This window comes from Oreochromis aureus, linkage group 2 (assembly GCF_013358895.1).
Source record: "Oreochromis aureus strain Israel breed Guangdong linkage group 2, ZZ_aureus, whole genome shotgun sequence".
Taxonomy (NCBI): domain Eukaryota; kingdom Metazoa; phylum Chordata; class Actinopteri; order Cichliformes; family Cichlidae; genus Oreochromis; species Oreochromis aureus.
The window spans coordinates 3,605,611-3,626,072 of record NC_052943.1 but is presented as its reverse complement, the minus strand read 5'-3'; the positions used below and the strand labels follow the sequence as shown (position 1 = coordinate 3,626,072).

The following is a 20,462-nucleotide window of genomic DNA, read 5'->3' as shown; positions in this document are numbered from 1 at the left end:
GTAATAAATTCTGTTTTCATGGATGCCTGGATGTTAAACTTAATTGTTACACCTGGTAAAGCAGCAACACTGATCATTTTATTAAAGATGAAAGAATTTAGACAGTTTTTAACTCTCAGTGATGCCGCAGTGTTCGTTTGACTTTGGGACCTGAAGCTGACAGAGTTTTGGACCCAGATTACTCCACGAGGCTCCTGACTACTTAATATCTCTGACAATCCATCAAGCGGTGCGGCTTCGTAGCTTACCAAAGTCATACTAAAATGTTTTTTGACAGATTTTTGAGCGCCGTGTACCACATAAAATCAAATTCCTGTCAGTATGACCTGAATACAGAGACTGAACTCATGAAGTCAACAGAAAATTCATTAAAGGGGTCAGCAACGAGGCCATACACTTTCATATAACTTGGAAGCTTTTTACAACAAGAGGAGTCACACAATGATGGGAATTTTTTGCCTTCAGGAGGATCCCTAGCATTATTAGTGTCCCATTAGCTGTGTCCCAAAACGTCGGCTGCATCCTCTGGAGGCCGCATTTGAAGGCCAATTACGTCACAACCAGGCGACGAAGGCTGTCCCAATTTGTCGACTCCTTCAAATGCGGCCGACAAATGCGTCCTTCATTTCCCCGAATTTGAAGGATGGGTCGGGTGTGTCCTTCGTGGCCCACCATATCCCAGAATTCATAGTGCGGCCCAGCCAATTTCAGTTTCCAACAATGGCGGCCGCTACTAAGTTTTAAAATTACTCTTACCAATCTTTCTGGGTCACGAAATAAACTTTAACACATTTTCAGGCGAGAAATTGTGTAAACTTCAAATATCTGCTTGGTTTATCAAGACATCGCATATTTGCAAAAGTGCGCCGACATTTTCGGAGACGTCTTTACCCACCCGCTCGATAGCTAGCCGGGGGGTTCAATGGTCACTCGAGCCGGCGAGAGCAGCGGACTCCCGGCTTCATCGTTTTCAGACCCCCGCGGTCTTTCGCTACTCAGGTTAAACATGATATATAAGTCACTCAGATAACTTAAAAATGTTATTGTTTGGCTTTTTTCTGTGTTTTATTTGTTCGTGAGTAAATCGGGTTGGCTGAGATCAAAGTTATTAGATTATTAGATTAAATAAACCTTTATTAATCCATCGGGTGGGTTCCTCCGGGATTTTCACACAGCTGAATAAACGTCAAACAGAAAACTGATTAAACAGAAGTGTGAGACGGTCGAGAATTTACGCCAGTGTCCTGTTATATTTTAAATAGCAAGGAGCAGACGGCCAAGTTTATTAAACTCCACCGACACAGCGGTGACGCAAATCTGAAGGCTAGACCGTCCAATTTCACAGCCTCGCACTTCCGGCCTTCTCGGTCTTCGAAGGACCCGGCCCACGTAGACCGCGAAGGCCGGGTCCTCCGAAGGATGCGGCCTACGTTTTGGGACACAGCTTTTGACTACCTAGCTAAGCTAGACAGCCAGCATTAGCTACTAATATGTCTGCTCTATTTTGTTCTCCAAATATGGTCACATGCCAAAATAAAATATGCTGAGCCTCAAAACTAACACTTTTTAAAAGCCATAGTTTTACTCTTTGTTTTTCTTTATTCAACAGCAGCAGTTACAGATACCACGGGGAGGCGTGATGAGGGAACGGGGTAGTACAGTAAATCAAAACCTAAGCATGCCACATTAATGTATGAGCCTCTGTACGTGGGATGCATGCTCTAACTAGTGAGTTATAAGGCGTCTCACAATGCTACTGATTTAGTAGAGGGTTTTTGACAGCTGTACGCCTGCAGCTAGTATCAGCAGAAAAGCCAAAATAAACTAAAAGCTGCCCAGCAACAAACCAACAAAATGATGAAGTTAGCAACTTGCTAATGAATATAGTGGAGTATTTAGCAGCTAAAGAGCCAGAAGTACCCCCCAGGAGACCCTTAAGAGCTAAGAGTATGTGATTTGCTAAATGTACAGAAACAACTCTAAATGAATGCTATTTTTAACAGGCTGCATGTGTGGGGGAAGGGGGAAGCATTTTAGGCATTTTAACAAACAAGAAAAAACACTTTAGCTAAGCTGTCCTTTAGTAGTACAATCCACACTGTGTGTGAAGTAAAGCATCACTACATTCAGCTCTGTTCAGGCATGGATATTCATGAATAATGCATTCAACAAAAAGATGTTTCTGAGACAACAAACATATATTTTGAATTGTGAGATTCTTCTAACAGTGTCTTGGTATGTTCACAGGCTTATGCAAGATGTCCGTCCCTGTAAAGCCAGAGAGTGCATTAGTTCGTGCCAAATGACCTAGTTTGCAAGTACACTACACCACACACTGACACACTAGTAATGAATGATTAATTTAAAGTCAGCCAATCAGATAATGTGGAGTGACTAGCTAAACAAGAGAAACAGCCACTGGCAGCCATTCTGCCTTCCACCAAGGCATCAAACACCATTTAACCTATATAGGAGAATTTAGTCCATGAAAGGGTATTCTTACATAATAAAACTGCAGACGGGATTCCCTTGATAGGGGATTTCACTGGGGAAATACTGTGTACTGGTAATTGATACCCAAAGGGAACATTGGTGGAACACTCAGGGATGCAGTAGCATGCACATATTCATTCTCCGGTGTAACTTCAAACTAAAACCCAACATTGTAGCTATAATTTCAGCCTGTATTTAAATTCACAGCTGACTAATTAAAAAAGAAAGAAAGAAAGAAAAAACTAGTCCTTTTTTAGTTCTATTAAAAGCAGAATGATCAAACATATTTCAGTAAATATGGTCTTAGACTTTGATACAAGAACACAGGTTTAGATCTTGTGGGTTTTTTTCTTCAGTACTTTCACCTACTCTATCCTGAAATACATCGAAGCTCCAGCATGAAAAAAGTTCCAGAAATGAAAAAAGTAGAACATCTTGTGAGAAAAGGGGGACTCACTCTCCACGCTCAGGCACATACAAAAGACATCCAACTCCACAGCAAAGCTTTGTAAACCACCCACTCTTGCCTTATGTGTACCTTTAAAGTCTGCAGGCAATAACCCTCAGGTCAGTATCCTCCACAGGAGCAAATTTCTCAAACTCTTGCCTGATCATCAAATGTAACTCATTCTTTACATTTGTGATAATCCATCCCAGGCATTATTCACATTTCCACTCTGATCTCACTTTCTTCCCTGAGAGGTTCAAAACAGTGCTTTTCCCCCTTTTTAGCTAATTTAGCCCCTGCTAGGGCTGATACATTTTCAAAGGAAGTTTCAGCGTTCTTTAAACTGATTAATCCAAACTGACAATACTTTATCTTTAAATAGCCAGAATCAATCAGTCCATGTACAAACAATACAGATTTAAAAGATGGTGGGGTGGGGGGCACAACGTCAGTCTTCCAGCAATTACAGCCTACTTTCCCATTCTCACCACTATAATCACCGTGACTTCTATCATCATCTTGCAAGAGCTGCATATCCAGAAAGGTTTCTTCTGTCAGGTTTTCCTCAGAAGTAGCATTACTAAAATTAGATCAGTGCTGTCACTCAGCGACACAGAGTATACTGGATGCTTTCAGATCTCTCATCCTCTGCAATTTACTTGACCTACACCACAGATGCTGCTCTGTGAAATGCTGCAGAAAGTACATTCAGTAATTCTAATTGGTTGGGTAAACTTATTGTTTTAGGTGTAAAGTAGCCTTTAAGGCTAATCAAGACTTTTCTATCTTGCCAGTGCCATAAAGGACATGTCTTTGTAACTATGCAACATTAAATTTGACGGCAAATTTCACTTTTTACATTTATGCCACTGTATTTTGGGGGGACAACATTGCACTTGTATTTCTCTAGATTTATTATAGAAATAAAATTAGTACCAGATGAGACTAACTTTAAAATTATGTATAATTTATAAATCAGTGAAAAAAATCAGTTAGTGAGATGAGAAGATGCTATAATAAAGCCAGTCCATCACTTCTTAAGCATCTATTTTTTACTTTTATTATACTTTTCTCACTTTTCTTTAAACGTTGCTTGTTAAGCCCTTTGTGACTTGTGTTTGGAATAGTGCTATATAGGTACTTTTTGATTAGTTTATGCTTATGCGACCATGGCAACATCCATTGTCACCATGACAACATGCACCATAATAAATTGAGTGTCCACTGAAGTTGGTTCATCTGTCAGGTCTGTTTTGTCATCCTCCAGGCTCTGCTTCAATCATTCTTACCCCCGACATCGTCATTATTTTTATCATTATTGTTGTTATTATTATTACATGACTGCTGCTGTTTGTTCTGTGATAAACAGCACTGTGTTAACTCCCCATACCACAGTGCTCCCACTCTGCTACAACAGCTAACCAACCACATCCACCCCATCACATCTCACTGCACCGATCAGGTGGCCTATTTATGCTTGTCGATGTTACTGCTGCTCCACTCCACCCAGCCTCCACCTGCTTTGGTTCTGCTCTGTTTGTAGGCACCCTGGGGGGTATTTATTTCTAAATTAATAACTGTTGGGGGATTACTTGCAATGGTTCCTGCATGTTACTTATCACTATGCTGTGAATTTCATTCTGCTACACGGTATTGCTACAGCAGGCAGCTTTACCAACAGGGGGCCATTTTCCCCAAACAATTCAGATTTCCATTTTTATTTTGCATTATAGTTTATGATAGAATCAAATGTGATGTTACAATAATATAATAAGGATATAAAAAGGAAATATAAAGCAGATCTTGTAAATAAAGGTAAATGTAACATTTTTCTTGTCTTTATGTGAACACAATCCTCACAAAACCAAGACAAGAACATATCATTCGTCTCACTAACTTACAGTGCATTACATACCCTTTATCAGTGATTTGCTTATTGCATCACATCATCTGCCATCGCAAAGTCAGATTTCTGTCGCTTCCAGCATTTGAAGGAAAACAGCTGCCATCATCCTCTCATCCTTTTAGAAGAAGCCTGGTAGCCTCATGCTGCCTCGGTATTTAAATTCAGACTCGCGGCATGTTTAGTCACCACATCTTACAACCAGCTTTTTTGATCTAATCTTTCAAGTTACATCTATGTGTTTCCTACATCTTGGACAGTGATGGTGTTGCTTTCATCTTCACACACACACAAGTTCCGATCTTGTTTCTTGGCATCTGTGTTGGCGTATGTAGAAGTGTATTGCTTCTATTTTTAATCCTCATTATCTCTTACTCTGTTTTTTGGTATGGATTTGGTTGTTTTTTTTCTGAACTTTGTCAACGATATGCTTGTTAGAACAATTTTTTAAAATAATTTAACTTGACAACCGATTGCCTCGGATAGTGCATATTTCTATTTCTGTGTATAGCCAGCAAAGCTTCAAGACAACATGTTTCACTGTGCTTTAAAAACCCAGCTCAAACTTTAAGACCAGAATGAAAAACATCTATTTAGTCCTTGTATTCTACATATAATCAAGGAGGAAAAGAGTGTAACAAGAGAACTGTTTTCAGAATTTACAAAAACACTTCAAGCATGTTACGTGTGTAGATGATGCATAGTTGCGTGTCTGAAAGAAGAAAAAATTGGCCAATATATCAGTTTTTCAAATCACCAATATCAGTATCAGACATAAAGTTTGAATATAAGGGCTCTCTATTGTCTATTTATGTTTTGATGGGCTTTTTGAGGGTTAGCCAATTGATTCGTACAGATGGGGGAGGTTTATCTCTGATTGGTCAGTGTCCATCCTAACTCACCTGAGCACACACCTCTCAGACCAACTAAAAATTATTTTTTTTACAACCTAAAACCATACAGAATGATGTAGCATGGAATACTTCTTGTCCTTGGAAGTTTTGCTAAACAGAAGTTTACCATCTATTTAGTGGTTAATGGGACCATAACCACAAAATCAGCAACATGCTTCTAAAAATAAGACCTGAAATCAGCAATTGAGACAAAAAACTCACCAGAAAAGTGTTTTCTGAGGTCAGCTGGGGAGTGGGCTCATCTACAGAGTTTTTACAAGCACAGCTGTTACCCCTGGCTTGTTTTCCAAAAAATCCAGGTCTGTCTTTTAAATACAGTAGTAATGTTAAGCTAGTTAGCCGTATACCCTGTATAAATGATATAGTATGCAAGCATCATGGTAAAGCCAATAACATTAGAGCAGACAAGCATACATTAGTGAATGTATTTATAAAATGAGCAAGAACTTTATCCAAGTAGGTTCATAACTAAAACACAGAACAACTCATTTAGAATATATTTTATATTTTGCTTATTTTTAGTCTTAGTTTTCCTGTTGTGGACATAACGGATGCAATCAAACCTAACAATGCAAAACATTAACTGTTATTTTAATGAAGGATCTAAATCCCCTTTGTAGAAAGAATCATTCAGTCAGGCGTGGCAACTTAAAAATTTCATCTGAAATCATCTCAAAGTGCAACAACACAACATGCTGTCAACTAAATAGATTAAAAATTAAGTAGTCCACTACAGTCTACTTTGATGATGAACTTGAGCCTTCTTCTTCCATTTCCTGTGGAGGCGCCATATGTGGCGCGTTCCATCTCTGCAGATCTCCAGATAGGAGATGGGAGGAAAATCCTGATCCATTCAGTGAAATTAACATCAGATTCACTGTTTCTATAACATGTTTTACAGCCTAGTGCATCACAAGTTCTAACTTGTGATTCCTTAAGTGAATGATGGCAGGTTAAGATAAGTCATGTATAAGAGTGTGTCTGCTCCTCTGTGTCAGCTGTGCAAAGACAACAAACTGCAAGCATAACATTTCTCCAGAGGTGCCACAAATAGCAGCTCAGTCTGAGATTTCAGTTCAAGTCACCCTCGTAGTAAATACTGATGTTGATGATCAGCCATGCTTTTGCTACTCAGTGCTGATGTTTCAAGGATTTGTCCGAGGGTCTAGTAAAATATGACAATCTGTTGCTCTAAATCCATTTTAACTGTTGTTCAGTCAGCTTAGTGATCGTTTTCATGCTGACATTCACTCATTTGTTGCTCAAGATAGACCAGGATGCAAAGATTACTATTCTGTCTGCATTTAAATCACTAGTCAATGTCTCATGAAGAGTCAAATGCCTCCTTATCAAACCTAGTAAGCAAGCTACTTATATTTCGTTGCTTCTAGTAATGCATCAGCATGTCTTATTTTTTTACTGGTAAATGTAAAAAAATCCACCCAAATAAATGGCCAGTCTTTGTTCTCCAAACAAGTAAAAAGGCTCGTCACTGTATCAGCTCACCTGCCATGCAGCTTTTGGGTCTCCAAACCAGGATAAACACACAATAACAAAATATAGACCAGTGCAGTAGAAAAGACCAAATCCCTGTTATGTCAAATGATTTCCATGCAAAAGCCAGAGCAAAGATCTCTCTGCATTTTCCAAGCCAAATAAAGTGAGTAATATAAAGACAAAACTTAGCAAAGCGTGTCACAGCGGGCTTACGGCCGCCTCCTGCAACATGTAGGAGGTGGACAATCTCCGCATCCTCCCAAACAAGCACAAAATCACAGTTCAGTTTGATTTTCACACTAAAACACTTTGGAAGTGAGAAAGATATTCAGGTTGCTGACTCCACAAAGTGGATGCAGTGGAAGGCATACAACAGATTCTTACGGCTTCAGTGTTTAGTGTTTAGTCACCAAAGGGTGTAATAGAAATACTCACTTTTTTTGCTGCATACGAGCTGGAACCAATCTGGCAAATGTTCATTATTCTCTAGTATTTGAAAATGTCAGAAAATGTCTGTGGATGAAGTCAGTGAGGAGAAGAAAAAAGGATCAAGAGGTGGATTTAACTCCCAACAGGCTTTGACAGACTCTTACCTGTACTGGATTTGATAGTTTCTTGTCCGACCGTTTGCCCAAGCAGGTCGTACTGGTTCAGCCGAGAGCTTTCTCCTTCCACTACAACAGACTCGGAAGCATTGCGAGTCCAAGCGTAAGTCACCTCTGAGATTGTGTAGGCATCTGAAAAGAGGAAGAGGGTAGACCCATGGGAGGTAAACTGATACATTTTTCAAAAATCCACATGAAAAGCCACCTTTTACATTGTGTTTAAATGATACTGCTGAGAGAAACAAAGCCCCTCACTGCTTGACGATGTCACTTGTGAAACACCAACAAGATATCAGTGACATTTGCCCTTTTCAGTCAGCTACAGAATTTACTGAATATGGGATATGAGAGTGTGTCTGCTGAGCTGAGGATGTCTAATGAAACAGGGGAACATTTTTACTTCAGTACATTCAGGAATTGAAATATTCTGTCAGTCATGTTGCACAGTAGCATGTGAAATACTGTCGATCACCACATAAAGAAGACAGGACATCAAGGCATTTCAGACATGACCCACTGAGTTAGGATAATTATTGCTTTTAAAGCAACATCTTGAAACAGCTTAAAGCAAAAAATTCCATCCAAATGTGAAGAAGCATTAGCAGAATTAAATACCCAACAAAAATATTTGGATGAGCTTAGCATTGGTTTCCCCATTTTTCCCAGTGACTTTTCCAATTAGTGCTCTATCCGTAGTGTTGTTTGTGCCACTGCCAAAAAACTGAGCCATGCATTCTAGCTTCACTTGTTCCTGAGGCTCCTCTCTCGCCAAAGGACCAGTGAGAAGAAGGAAGGAAAGAAAAAACAAAAAAAGAAACAAAGCAGCATTTTACTTTTGAGTTCCCTCAGGCACTATCATCATCAGAGTTACTCACAGCTGCCAAATTTTAGTGGACAGGAATGAGAGTCCATGGGGAAATCCTCCAGATGCATTGGGCACTCTGCATGCACAGTTAACCTGCATCCAATTCACAGAAAATGGAGGAGACTTTGCAAATGCATGAAAAGTATACAGCACAGATAGAAAGAAAAATAGACTCACAAGCCTCATGCACTATTCAAGACACTTCCCATCTGTAATGCCTTGAAACAAGAATAATTCATCTTAACTGTAATCAGCGGAGCAAAACAAACGAAGTGCTGCAGAGACCAGCAGAGATGGTGACACTGTAGGTTAGCTCTGTGCTAAGAATGCGCATAGCTGTGTGCTGTTTAAGACAATATCCAACCACTGCAAAAATACACAGTGCTTACAAATGTATCAGACCAATGTAAGGTTTATGCCACAGCTGCCGAAATTAACAATACCGGTAATTACCAAAAATCATTTTTTAATGTATAATGGTTAATCTACCAGGACAGGCTGTTTATACAAAATAATGTTTTCAGTGCTCTAATTCTTATTGTTATCCACGAATCTTCAACTTGGCTATTTTACAAAAAAGCAGAAAAAATAATAAAGCACATTATTAGTTTTACTGAGATGCCAAATTACAGATGTTTGTGTTTCTAAACAGAAAAATTACTTTTACTGTTTGAATGTCACTTCTCAGAGTCGAGTGTGCCGGCACAAATTTAGGTAAAAAACATGAATCTCCTGCAATGAACTCAGTAATTTTTGTTTTTTCTAAAACAGATTTAATGTTTTTCTGACAAGTGGTCTAAATTTGTTAAGCAAGTTATTATAATTAATATTATTACAAAATTTTATGTTTCCATTGACTTTTTTGAAATAGCATTCAAGCATAGCATTGAATGCGAGAAACAGGAGGCATGAAAAATACATGTGAACAAATGGGATTCTGTGTTGCTGCTGTATTCACGCTTGCTTTAGCAAGAAAAGCGTTCCATCCAAGTCATTTCTCTTTTTCTTTCTCTCTATTTTAGGAAAGTTTGTGGACTCTCGTGTCTCTTAGGCAAATATGAAGCTGTATCCAGCAGCCTGGCTTTGAGAGTTCCCGGGTTCATGTCTCAAACAAGCCCTTCTTATAGTTAACGTTGTCATGCAGCTTCCTGGAGAAAGGGGAAGTGACATGAGAGGGAAAACAGCTAACTGTGGGCTCTTTAGATGTAATAAACACTTTATAACATGTTTGATTTATAAACATACAGGTAGTATAAGTGTAAAAGCTTCCCTTTATATTGGGACCATGATGAAAATGTAGTTATCCGTATTTTTGTGTGGGAAGGGGGGGGGCACTAACATTACCTATCCATTTAACAATGACCCACTGGTTTTTAGTTTCAGGGTCACTGGAGTCGAGTTTCTGTGGCTGTGGTGAAAAATTAAACAATTCACATCTAAGTCTATTTCCATCATCATTTTTTGTCTTACTTCTCCAAATCCAACCTGAGCCAGTCTGAACTGACTCTGCAGAAGGATGGATTGACTGGAAGCAGCTGTGGCTGTTGAGCTTGTGGCAGAGTTAAAGACGTGTATTTAAATCCAGTGCTGGGCAGCAGAGAAATGCCTCGTTTAGTCTTTCAGGTTCCAGTGATGATGTGACATTACGTGTAAACATAAGCTAACACATTGCTAGCAAGAGCTTCATGTTTGCCTTATAGATGTAATCAGTGTTTCTAACTAACCCTCAGTTAGACAGCAAACGTATATTATCCAAGCGATTCTCACTGTTTCTGTCTTTTTGCTTCTGTGCCTTGAGTTACCTCATGGTGTACAGCAGTGTCCCGTCATCTTTGATCCTCAGCAGTTTATTAGGCATGGTCATGTTATGTGCCACGGACTTTTTCCCGTTGTGAAAGAAGGTGTCCGGGGTCCAAATCTTACTCGCCATCAGGTTGTTCAGGGGCAAAATATTCATTGGCCCATGGAATTTCAACCTCTCGTCCTTCCAGCTTTGCCGGAAGAAAACATCTATGGTGTACTCCTGAGAAAAGATGAGATACGTTCGTGAATTAATCTCACTATATTATTACTTCTCTTATGACTTAGGTTCCCCATGTATTAAAACAAGGCTCATTCCCACTCCAAAAATGCTAAACTGTGCACTGATGGGCAGTTCATCACAACTAACTTCACCTGCCAGCTCTGTAGGGCTTTCCCTGTTTCCAAATAGCGGGTCTCCATGAAGGTGAGGCCCACACTCGCCCTGTTCCTTCACAGCTTACTCAGTTGCTGTTTTCCTAAGCTGACTCTGAGGCCAACACGACCCCCTTAACCTGCAATACTGTGTTGTCAAAAGACACCACACACAAGCAAGGATTTAGGGCAGAAATCAGTCCACCGTGAAATGTGTATACGTGTGAATGTTCGTGTCTGTGTGATTCACACACAGCAAGTGAGGGTGAGAAGCAGAAAGAGATACTTTTTTTCCCTTTTTACTCGTCATAGTTGCAAAGCCTGTGACCTTTAGATGTCGGGACATTGAAACGGTGGATTTTATGGTATAGCAGCTCGGTCTCTGAAACGGCCTGCTTTAGTATTTTAGTTCAGGTCTCATTTTAGTAAAGTTACAGCAAAAGTCATTAAAAGATGTCTGAATGTGAAAAGTGTGGTTGTTGAAAGACGGAGCATAAATTAGGTCAGTAAGCTGTTCTTACGACGCATACGTTTAGGCTAACTGTAAATGTTTTCTTTGAGCTTCCTTCTAAAACTTTCTGCATCCTTCTAAATTATTAAAAACACATTCATCCACCTCAGCATCAGACTGGGAAGCGTGGTCCTTCATTTTGATGTTTGTGCACACTGGTTTATTTTGGGTAACTCCTACATATACCACTGTGATGTCTCAAAGTAAGCACTATGCATTAATCCATGACAAGAATACAATGTTACTCCTTTTTGCTGGGAGCTAAAATGGAGCTGGTTTACAAAATAAGAGCTTTTTTGGTTGTTTTCCTTTTTAAAAACTTTTTTGTTCATAAGATATGAAGAGAATTCTCATACCAAACATGGCTGAAGTTTAAAAACGATGAGGTCATTGTTTGAAATGCCAGTGAGGAAAAAAGCTCAGACTTTAGACTGATCAAAAATACTCATTTTCACACATTTTTTTTTCTGGCTCTCAGTGACATCAGCTGAATTTCCATTTCTGGATGATTTCTCAATAGAACCCAGTATAATTTTTTTTCTTCATGTCAATTTTCTTTCTACATTTCGACATGATAAAAGCCGTTAATGGTCACAGTAAGCAAGTGAACTAGGCTGTCTTACGTAGTGATGGTGGCTCAATCACACTAGAGCAAAAGTAGGACAACTATCTTGCAACAAGGAAACATTTGTGGTTGCCTGGTGAATTTTTTTGGTGTCAAAGACTGATTTCAAGTGGTTGAGGCAACAGACTGGTCACTGAGAGGTTATTTGTGCAACACATGTTTGAACTGTCAACCACTTTTAATTGCAAAGAAATTGCACAGGTCTCCTGGGGAGAGACAACCTGTCTCCAAACAGTTGGAGTCCAACTGTTAGACAGACACAATAAAATATAAATATTTTAGAAACTGTTATTTATTAAGCAAATAACAAACTGAATTTCCAGGTTTATCACTTGTCAGGAAAAGCCAGTAAATAACTGTAATGTGACGTCTCTGTGTTTACTATTTTTTCTGCTTTTTGACTATGTGAATGAGAATAAGAGGTACACTTCAAATGCAGGGCTGGCAGCCTTATGCTATCTGACTGTATCTGTATTTCATTTGTATAGTAAATATAGATTGCTCATTTTTGTGACTAAGTCCCCTAAAGTAAATACTCTTCATTTTTTTAATTTTTCATCTTATTATTTTTCTTCCTTTCGGTGGACCTTATATAAATCGTATATGTGGCCACCTCAGCAATCGTCTGAATTGCTCTAGAGTATCTGAATAAAGGAGACAGATCAGATGAGAATATTTCATCCTGTTTCTCATTTTTTATGAGGCCTATATCTCACAGCAGAGCCTGGGATAAATAATATATTTTAAACTAAGTAATATGTTTCCAAACCTGAATATAAGGGATGATTTTAGCAGTGACTTCCTCCTTGGGTTATAAGCGAGGTCATCAGTGACGGCCTCAGCCAATGAAACTGAAGGAAAGGAAATTTTCCTTTGAGCTGTTTGTCTGTCTGTCCATCTGTTTATGTTCAAGATGTTTTTAAAAGGAGACATCAGAAATAATTTGGCCGACAGATCACCCTCTGGGCCAATTAGCTGATGAGATGTGGGCGGTGATTTGGATCTGGGATTTTTGCCATATGATTTTAAATAAATAAATAAATTTAAATAAATTTTAGCCTCAAAGATTTATTATTCGGTGCCTTTGTCCCACTCTCTATAAGTGCTGGTTTATGTTTGGCCGAGAGCCGTCTTGTTCACATGTTTTTCAGAGACCATTGCATTAAACTTAACTGCTGAATTGATGAATTAATCACTTGGAAAAATGAGCCTTTAGCAATTGAAGGGAGGCTGATGATATGATGCGAAGGTGGGCGCGTGTTTCAGAATGAGAAACAGGAAAGCCCAGGATAAACAAAGCAGTGACTTGAATAACAAGAAGACTTTCAATAATTTATGAGATGAAAATTGTCAGATGAATAGACATCGTGACACAGTGAGGAATACTCTTCCTACTTCAGTACTGTAGTGTTTGTATGTGTTTGTATGTGTTTGTATGTGTTTGTGTGTGTTTGTATGTGTTTGTATGTGTTTGTGTGTGTTTGTGTGTGTTTGTATGTGTTTGTGTGTGTTTGTGTGTGTTTGTATGTGTTTGTATGTGTTTGTGTGTGTTTGTGTGTGTTTGTATGTGTTTGTATGTGTTTGTGTGTGTTTGTGTGTGTTTGTATGTGAGGGGAAGACATAATGAAAGTGAAATTAAAAGAAGAACTGTTTCTTCTTGAAGCACGAGCAGGCTGTGAGAGAAATGACAGTAAGCAGAGTGAATAAACGTCCGTACGCTGCACTCACCATGTCCGTGTCTGAAACTGGTCCAAAGCTGGTAACATAGATGTTTGTTTTCACCTCAGTTACCCTGTCTGGATCAGAGAAAAACTGTTAAAGACATCAAGACACAAAAGAAGCGAATTTACGCTGAACTTTCTTTCATTTTTAGTACTGATCAAAAAGTTTGCCACGTATCCTCGAAGCTCGAGGTGATTTGCAGAGTATTAAACAAAAGTTTTGATCTTTTTTTCTTTCATTTTCAGGAATAGCTACTCAGTTTATCAGTGTATCTATAATCAGTAATTACCTCGCTGGGATAAGTGGAGTCATTTCTGGGCTGGAGTCCTAATGCCACATGCACAAAGATCTTATACTTTATCAGAACTTCATCAAGTAAGTCCTTCTCCGAGCTACATGGAATACTGCTGCTGCTCTTATCACATTTTAAAAGCAATTACTATTACAATTGTTATTATTTCTATTTGTGTGATGTAGTTTCAGGAAGTTATTTGTCATCATTACCATACAGACGGAACTATAATGTGCGCAAGATCACCTCACCTACTGTCAAAGTTTTATCTATCAGGACATAAGAGCTTAAAATTCAGCAAACTCTAATGAGCATCAATCATGACATATTAAACCTTGCAACTGTTTATTTGTTCATATTAAATGTTAAAATTCATGATCAGAAAATATTAAACAAGTGTGGCTTGTTTGGAAGAGTCGTTGGTAGAAAGCCTCCTCTCTCCAAAAACAAACATGGCAGCATGGATCTGAACAAACCACATGACCTCTGGAACAATCTCCTTTGAACAGATTAGACCAAAGTGGAGCTGTTTGGCCATAATGGACAGCACCATGTACTGTGCCTTATGAGTCGAGCATAAGGAAAAATAGTCTAGAGTCAAATATGGGGCCAAACTGGGTCATGCAACATGACAATCAAATCAGCACACAGCAAATCTATAGCAGAATGGCTGAAGAAGAAAATAATCCAGGTGCTGCAATGCTTTGAAATGGTAAAAGCTTAAAGAAGCTGTGGATGAACAAACGCCTGCAAAGCTGAAGTGAAGCAGCATTGTAAAGATCCGGGTCCAAATTCCTCCACAATGATGTGAGCGACCGATAAAGTCACGTGGAAAATGATGACTTGAATCTCGAGGTGTTGTTCGTTTTTCAGACATTGCTTCTGCATGTTGGCCTCGTTCATGTTACATAGACAATAACATGGTTTTATTGTTGATTCTGATTTTTTTTGTTATGTCCTGATATGTAACTCCTTTAACTGTAAGAAGGTGTGCTTTCTTCATCACACAACTGTACACGTGACCTTTGAAAAGCTCGTCCAACCTCTGTTAGATTACATGTATTGAATCAAAGCAACATGTAAGTTCAAATTTGACCTAAATGTTCACAGCTATGGAAAAGCAAGGCCTCGCATGTTTCCCCTTCCAGTGACAATGTGTAACTGCATCAGCGCTGCTGCATCAGCTCCATTCGCTCTCTCTACACTCCGGCTCTTTGAAATATTTACTGAAGATAAAACTCCTGTGCTTGGTCAATTCAAAAAGTTTCCATGTTTCATACTACGCTCTCTTCTACACAGCGAAAAGCATCTTACATACCACCTAAAAAATACTTCACTTTAAGTAAAGCTCTCTCATGCATGGCAAGGTGAGCTGCCATCCACAATCCCTCTGAGACATATCATAGAAATAGCTGATAACAGTGTCAGAAGTTTACAGTTTGACTGTTGACTGTTTTGTCTTTAATTACACATTACCAATCAGGGTGTCACCCACATTTCATTCCCCTGCAGGTATGTGGTGTCTCCCATAGTAATAAGCATTAAAAATGGTCAAATGTTTCTCCTAATAAACATGTTTTCTTCCACCTACATTTGAGTATCGGTGGAAGCCAGTCAGCGTTTTGATAACATTCAAGCAGCCAAACTACTCTATAAATCACAGGCTTAATATAAAATATTACCAGCGTTCACCTGCTTATAAGATAACGTAAATCAGAGGCAGCGGCAGGCTGTGGTGTAATAGGTTCAATCTATTTAGCTAGACATGCCACTGGGTGCATTTATTCATGTAAACCAGGCTATGGAATGTAAATAAGGCAGACTGAGATTCATCTGTTCTTTTACTCTACCACAGAGAGCTTCATTCGTTTGATTTATAATTTTAAATACATTTGTGCCTCAGTAAAAATGTTCTGTATTACTTCCTCTTGTGACAGAGAATGGTGCATTTTAGCATAAGGGCTTAATGCACTGTAATATACTGAGCCTCTCAATGGCTGTGACACTATATATACTGTATAATCCTAGTGTGCTGGTCATGTGTTGTGATGAGTGAATGTTTCATCTCTATACCATTTACTGAGCCTGCTACGTAATATTAAAAGTATTGTACAATTGAGAATTACTAACAGGAGCCACCATGACACAAGATGAACAGAAAGACTGGGAAATTTCATGAGGGATGATTTTGCCACCTGACATTTACTATTAAAGCTGATGCTTTTGGCACACAGTACTGTGCAAAGTTCTTGTGCCCTTTTTTCTTCATATTTTGGTTCTGAAGATACTTTTGTGTAATTTTTTTTAATTAGTCTTGAGCCAATGACATTGATACTGGCTGCTTTTTCTTCTTATTTTCAGTCCAGTCCTTGTAGCTGACCACTGTCAGATGATAGTTTTTGTTTGTTAAGCCACTTCACATTGACCTATCAGTCATTTATTCATAAAAATGTAAGGGATGAACTTGTGTCGTGTCTGCACATAACAGAAAACTTAGCAAAGAACCAGTTTGCCTAAAGATGCCATTTATTTTATGTTTTTCGGGAGGATTTCGGGAGGCTACAGCTTTAACATTAGTGATCAGGATTTGTTTTTTGAGGGTTTTATTATTATTCATTGTAATTGTGTTTTTGTATTGGCCGTACTTTGCAGAGGGTGCTTGAAAATTAGAAAAAACACCCTCTTGTCTCTTGTCTTGAACACATTTTATATGCAAATGCAGGCCCAATGTCATTTATCATGTCTGATTTAGAAAACTATTTAATCAAGTAAAGTAAAGGATTTTTGCTACGACTACACACACTCACTCTCACACACACACAAAGAAATCACAAACCAGTATCAAAAGCCCCTCAAGAATAAACTAACACAGGTCTGTAAAAAACCAAATCCATCACCAAATGGTAGCTGCGCTCCATTTGCATTGTACCAGTGGGACAAATTCAAAAGCAAAACTAGCTTTTTTATTTATTTATTTTAGTAGCAAACCTAGAAAAGCACTGCCTTCAGGGGAAATACGTGCTTACTATTTAAAAATATCAAGAGTGCATTTAATGCCCGAGGACATTAGGATATTTTATTTAAGGGAGCAAGGACAATACCTAAAGTTCATTTATTCAGCAACAGTCACAAACACGTGCTTTCATATAATCTGAATCATTTGGTACAGATGGGCCTGCTGAACCATGTTTAATCAGTAAGACACAACCTGCCTGTGTTAGAGACTGTGCATTCCACTGTGCAACCATCCAAATGTCAACTTAACTCTTGCCAGTTTCAATGGCGATGAAGAGAAGCAGCAAAATGACAGACTGTTAGAGGGAACAGATTTGACTTGAATGAACAAAGCGCTGAAATTTTTAGGAGCAGCTCATAAATTAGCATTGTGTAAAAACTGCAATGTTCCTCATTCAGATTACTCCGTCACACAGGTGAGGAAGGAAGGTCAGTTAACCCTCTTCACACGTCGACGCCTGTAGCAGCTGATGTGAATAATGCTGGTGAAGTATTTGCTCTGTGCAGTTTTTGACATTTTAGCACAAAGCAGCAGAAACCTTGGCATTGTCATCATTTAAAAATCAGAGTCCAATTAGAAGACGCAAGACGTGATTATATCAGTTCAGTTTTTATAGCTTGATATTTTTTATTCAATTCAGATTTTTCTTTCGGATCATTTTCACTTTCAGTTCGTTTCCAGACGGGGTTTACTTGTCTGGCTTTTGTTGTTTGGAAATGTTTGGTTTCAGTTTAGTTTTTTATTAGTTTTAGTCTTACTGTGTAGCAGTATTCTTCAGGGGTGAGATGTAAAAGCTCAGAGTAGGTATGACAAACTCAAAACATCTCAGGTCATAACGTCAAATTTTAAAGAAGGACTAAAACCTAGAACATTTCCTGTATATTATTTCATTTTAGTAAGTTTGTGAATACACAATGTTTAATTTCCAATTCAAGTTTTTGCCCCTATTTTCATTTCATTCTCATTAATGATAACTTTAGATGCACAGTTTTCCTGGAAATTGCGATTTCTGATTTTTTTTTGTGTCCTGCAGAAACTGATTTTACTGACTCCATTTTTCTTTCTAAGAACTGTAACTGACACCACGTACAAACAAAAATCAGCTTTTCTTTAATGCAAAATATTATTTTCGTAATAAAAACATCACCGACTGCAGTGAGTTACACGCTCTCGCTGAAAAAACTGAAAATTAAATGCTCTGGAGTACAAATGCTTAAATACTATCGTAGCGGTTTAGCCTACGCTTGAAGCCACTGAGGTGTTTGTTGGCGCGGGTGACGCGATGTCACTGGTATGAATGAACTTGTTAAACTTGTTACAGTCCAATAACTCCAGCCGTGCTTATCTTGTTTGTTTTTTATCTGTATTTCTCTTCCATCAGTCACATTTTTTGTCAACAGTTCTCTTTATCCAACACCATATCATAACAGCACAGCAGTCGCAAACTGAACAACAACACACCTGCTGCTAATGACGTGTGTCTACCTTAAATACATTCACATAAACACACCTTACCGAAAAACACAAAAGTTGACCCGTAGCAGCACGCATAAGATAACAACCCAAAACTTGGCTCCTGCACCTTTACCCCACCCTTATCTGAAATATTTTACATTACCAGACAAATCCCAGGTACTTACATCTTTTGCAAATATATTTGTAAAAGGATATCACCTGATAACAGGACATTAACTTTTTTTGCCCTTTTAACTGCTTTGATTGCTCAAACCAAGGCCGCTCGCCTGTGGATGGCTCTGAGCTCTGGGTACCTTTAGCTTTAGCTACTTTTAGCTCGTTTAAAGTTTCCATGATTAGGTTTATCGTTGCAAACATTTTCTTGATGATCCTTTGAGATTTAATAGTGAAAGCTCTTCCACGCTTACAACATGTTAATGTGTCGTGCTCGTGTTACACACACATGAAATGGACTGGTTTATAATGAAACGTGTGGGGCTGAGCGGCTAATCACCAGTCAGGACTGAGGGCGCTGGAATTCTGTCATCTCCAGTAAAAACACTGGTCCCAAACATCAAAGGACTTTTTGTTGTTGCCTATGGTTACTTCCCAGTAAATGAGAAATGTTCGATTTTAGACAATAAAAACCTTTTGACATGTGACTGTCTCTGATAGCATAAGCTATAGCTCTGAGCATGAAGTCATAGATAGGTGATACATTTTCGGAGGGGGTGAAAAGCAAATTAGTGGCAGAAGTGTGAATATGAACAGAAGTGAGCTTCCTCACAGTCACACTAATGACGATGAGGAGCAACTGTGCGTTCTCTGTTCACTTTCTGCAGCCTGGCTCGACTTCAGTGAAAGTGTCAGGAAAAAAAATACTGCATTTTCAAAAGAGCACTTGAAACAGATGACAAGTATGAAAAATAAATGTCAGATTAAAGCAGCTAGGATTACAATTTAGTCCACGGTCTAGTTACATTATCTATACCAGAGAAAATACACAGTTATGCACGTGAAAGCCTGATTTAAGTAAACTTGTTTTAAGTAAATTCTGGAAATATTCGCAGCCTAAACCCACACAGCCATTCACTCATGGTTAAAGAAATTGTAGCTGCTTTTATCTTCTCCCCTGAAACCCCACAAAGGGAAACGTGGGTTCATCTTCCCAATCTTTATCATATGATCATTGCTACAAACTGTACTTCACCTATACCTGAGGGGAGACTGCCTATACCTAGGCTGTAGTTATTCATTGATTTGCATTGTGTCCCTGTTATGTCCACACTTGCAACTGTTCCAAACATCTTTAATGATGGAGGATAGTGAAACATTTAAACCGCTACAGGGAGAAAATAGATTTTATACTATGTTCTGCATGTGTAATTAGCCTCTACATAAATGACTCCACTGGCATTCACGCTGCTTTTCTCTTTTTCTCTCTTTCTTTGTGAATGCTGATACTTAGACCATGAGAACCGTCAAAGACACTCACCCTTTGACCCTGAGTTTACTGTATGTATGAGTGAGCATGCTCGTGCAGCTGTGAGGAGGCTCTTTTTCAGTTGTTATAAATATGTCATAAGCCAAAGTCCAGTGGAGCGTTAACATGGCGTGTTTCCCCAACGCACACACACAGATGAGACATACAGATCTAATGTGTCTGCCGTGTGGAAAACATCTGATGTCATTTCTGTAGCAAGGTTTGTTTCCTCCGTACATTAATGGGTACAGTGTGCTACTACACTGTGAGTGTTGCGAGGCTTGTGCTCCTGTAGAGGAACACACTTCAAAAGTTTCTGATTTATGCTCTAATGTTTTATTTAAATGTTTTACGTCAGATCGCTGAGTCTGTGTGTTACACAGACACTTGTTCGGTGCTAGCTGTTGGTCCAAAAGCATCAGCTAAGGTGACTTGCGTTTTACTGGCGGGATCCTATC

General features: G+C 38.8%; 1 protein-coding gene across 1 annotated transcript in view; it reads right to left on the bottom strand.

The window, feature by feature from the left end:
* Positions 1-20,462, bottom strand: part of LOC116329418 (gamma-aminobutyric acid receptor subunit alpha-2) — a 41,323-nt gene that overhangs the window by 17,071 nt on the left and 3,790 nt on the right. Inside the window, exons 4-7 of the mRNA XM_031751429.2 lie at positions 13,765-13,832; positions 10,528-10,748; positions 8,736-8,818; positions 7,849-7,992 (exon numbers count right to left, since the gene is read on the bottom strand). Coding sequence (XP_031607289.2) covers positions 7,849-7,992; positions 8,736-8,818; positions 10,528-10,748; positions 13,765-13,832 — 516 coding nt within the window. The remainder of the gene's footprint in view (positions 1-7,848; positions 7,993-8,735; positions 8,819-10,527; positions 10,749-13,764; positions 13,833-20,462) is intronic.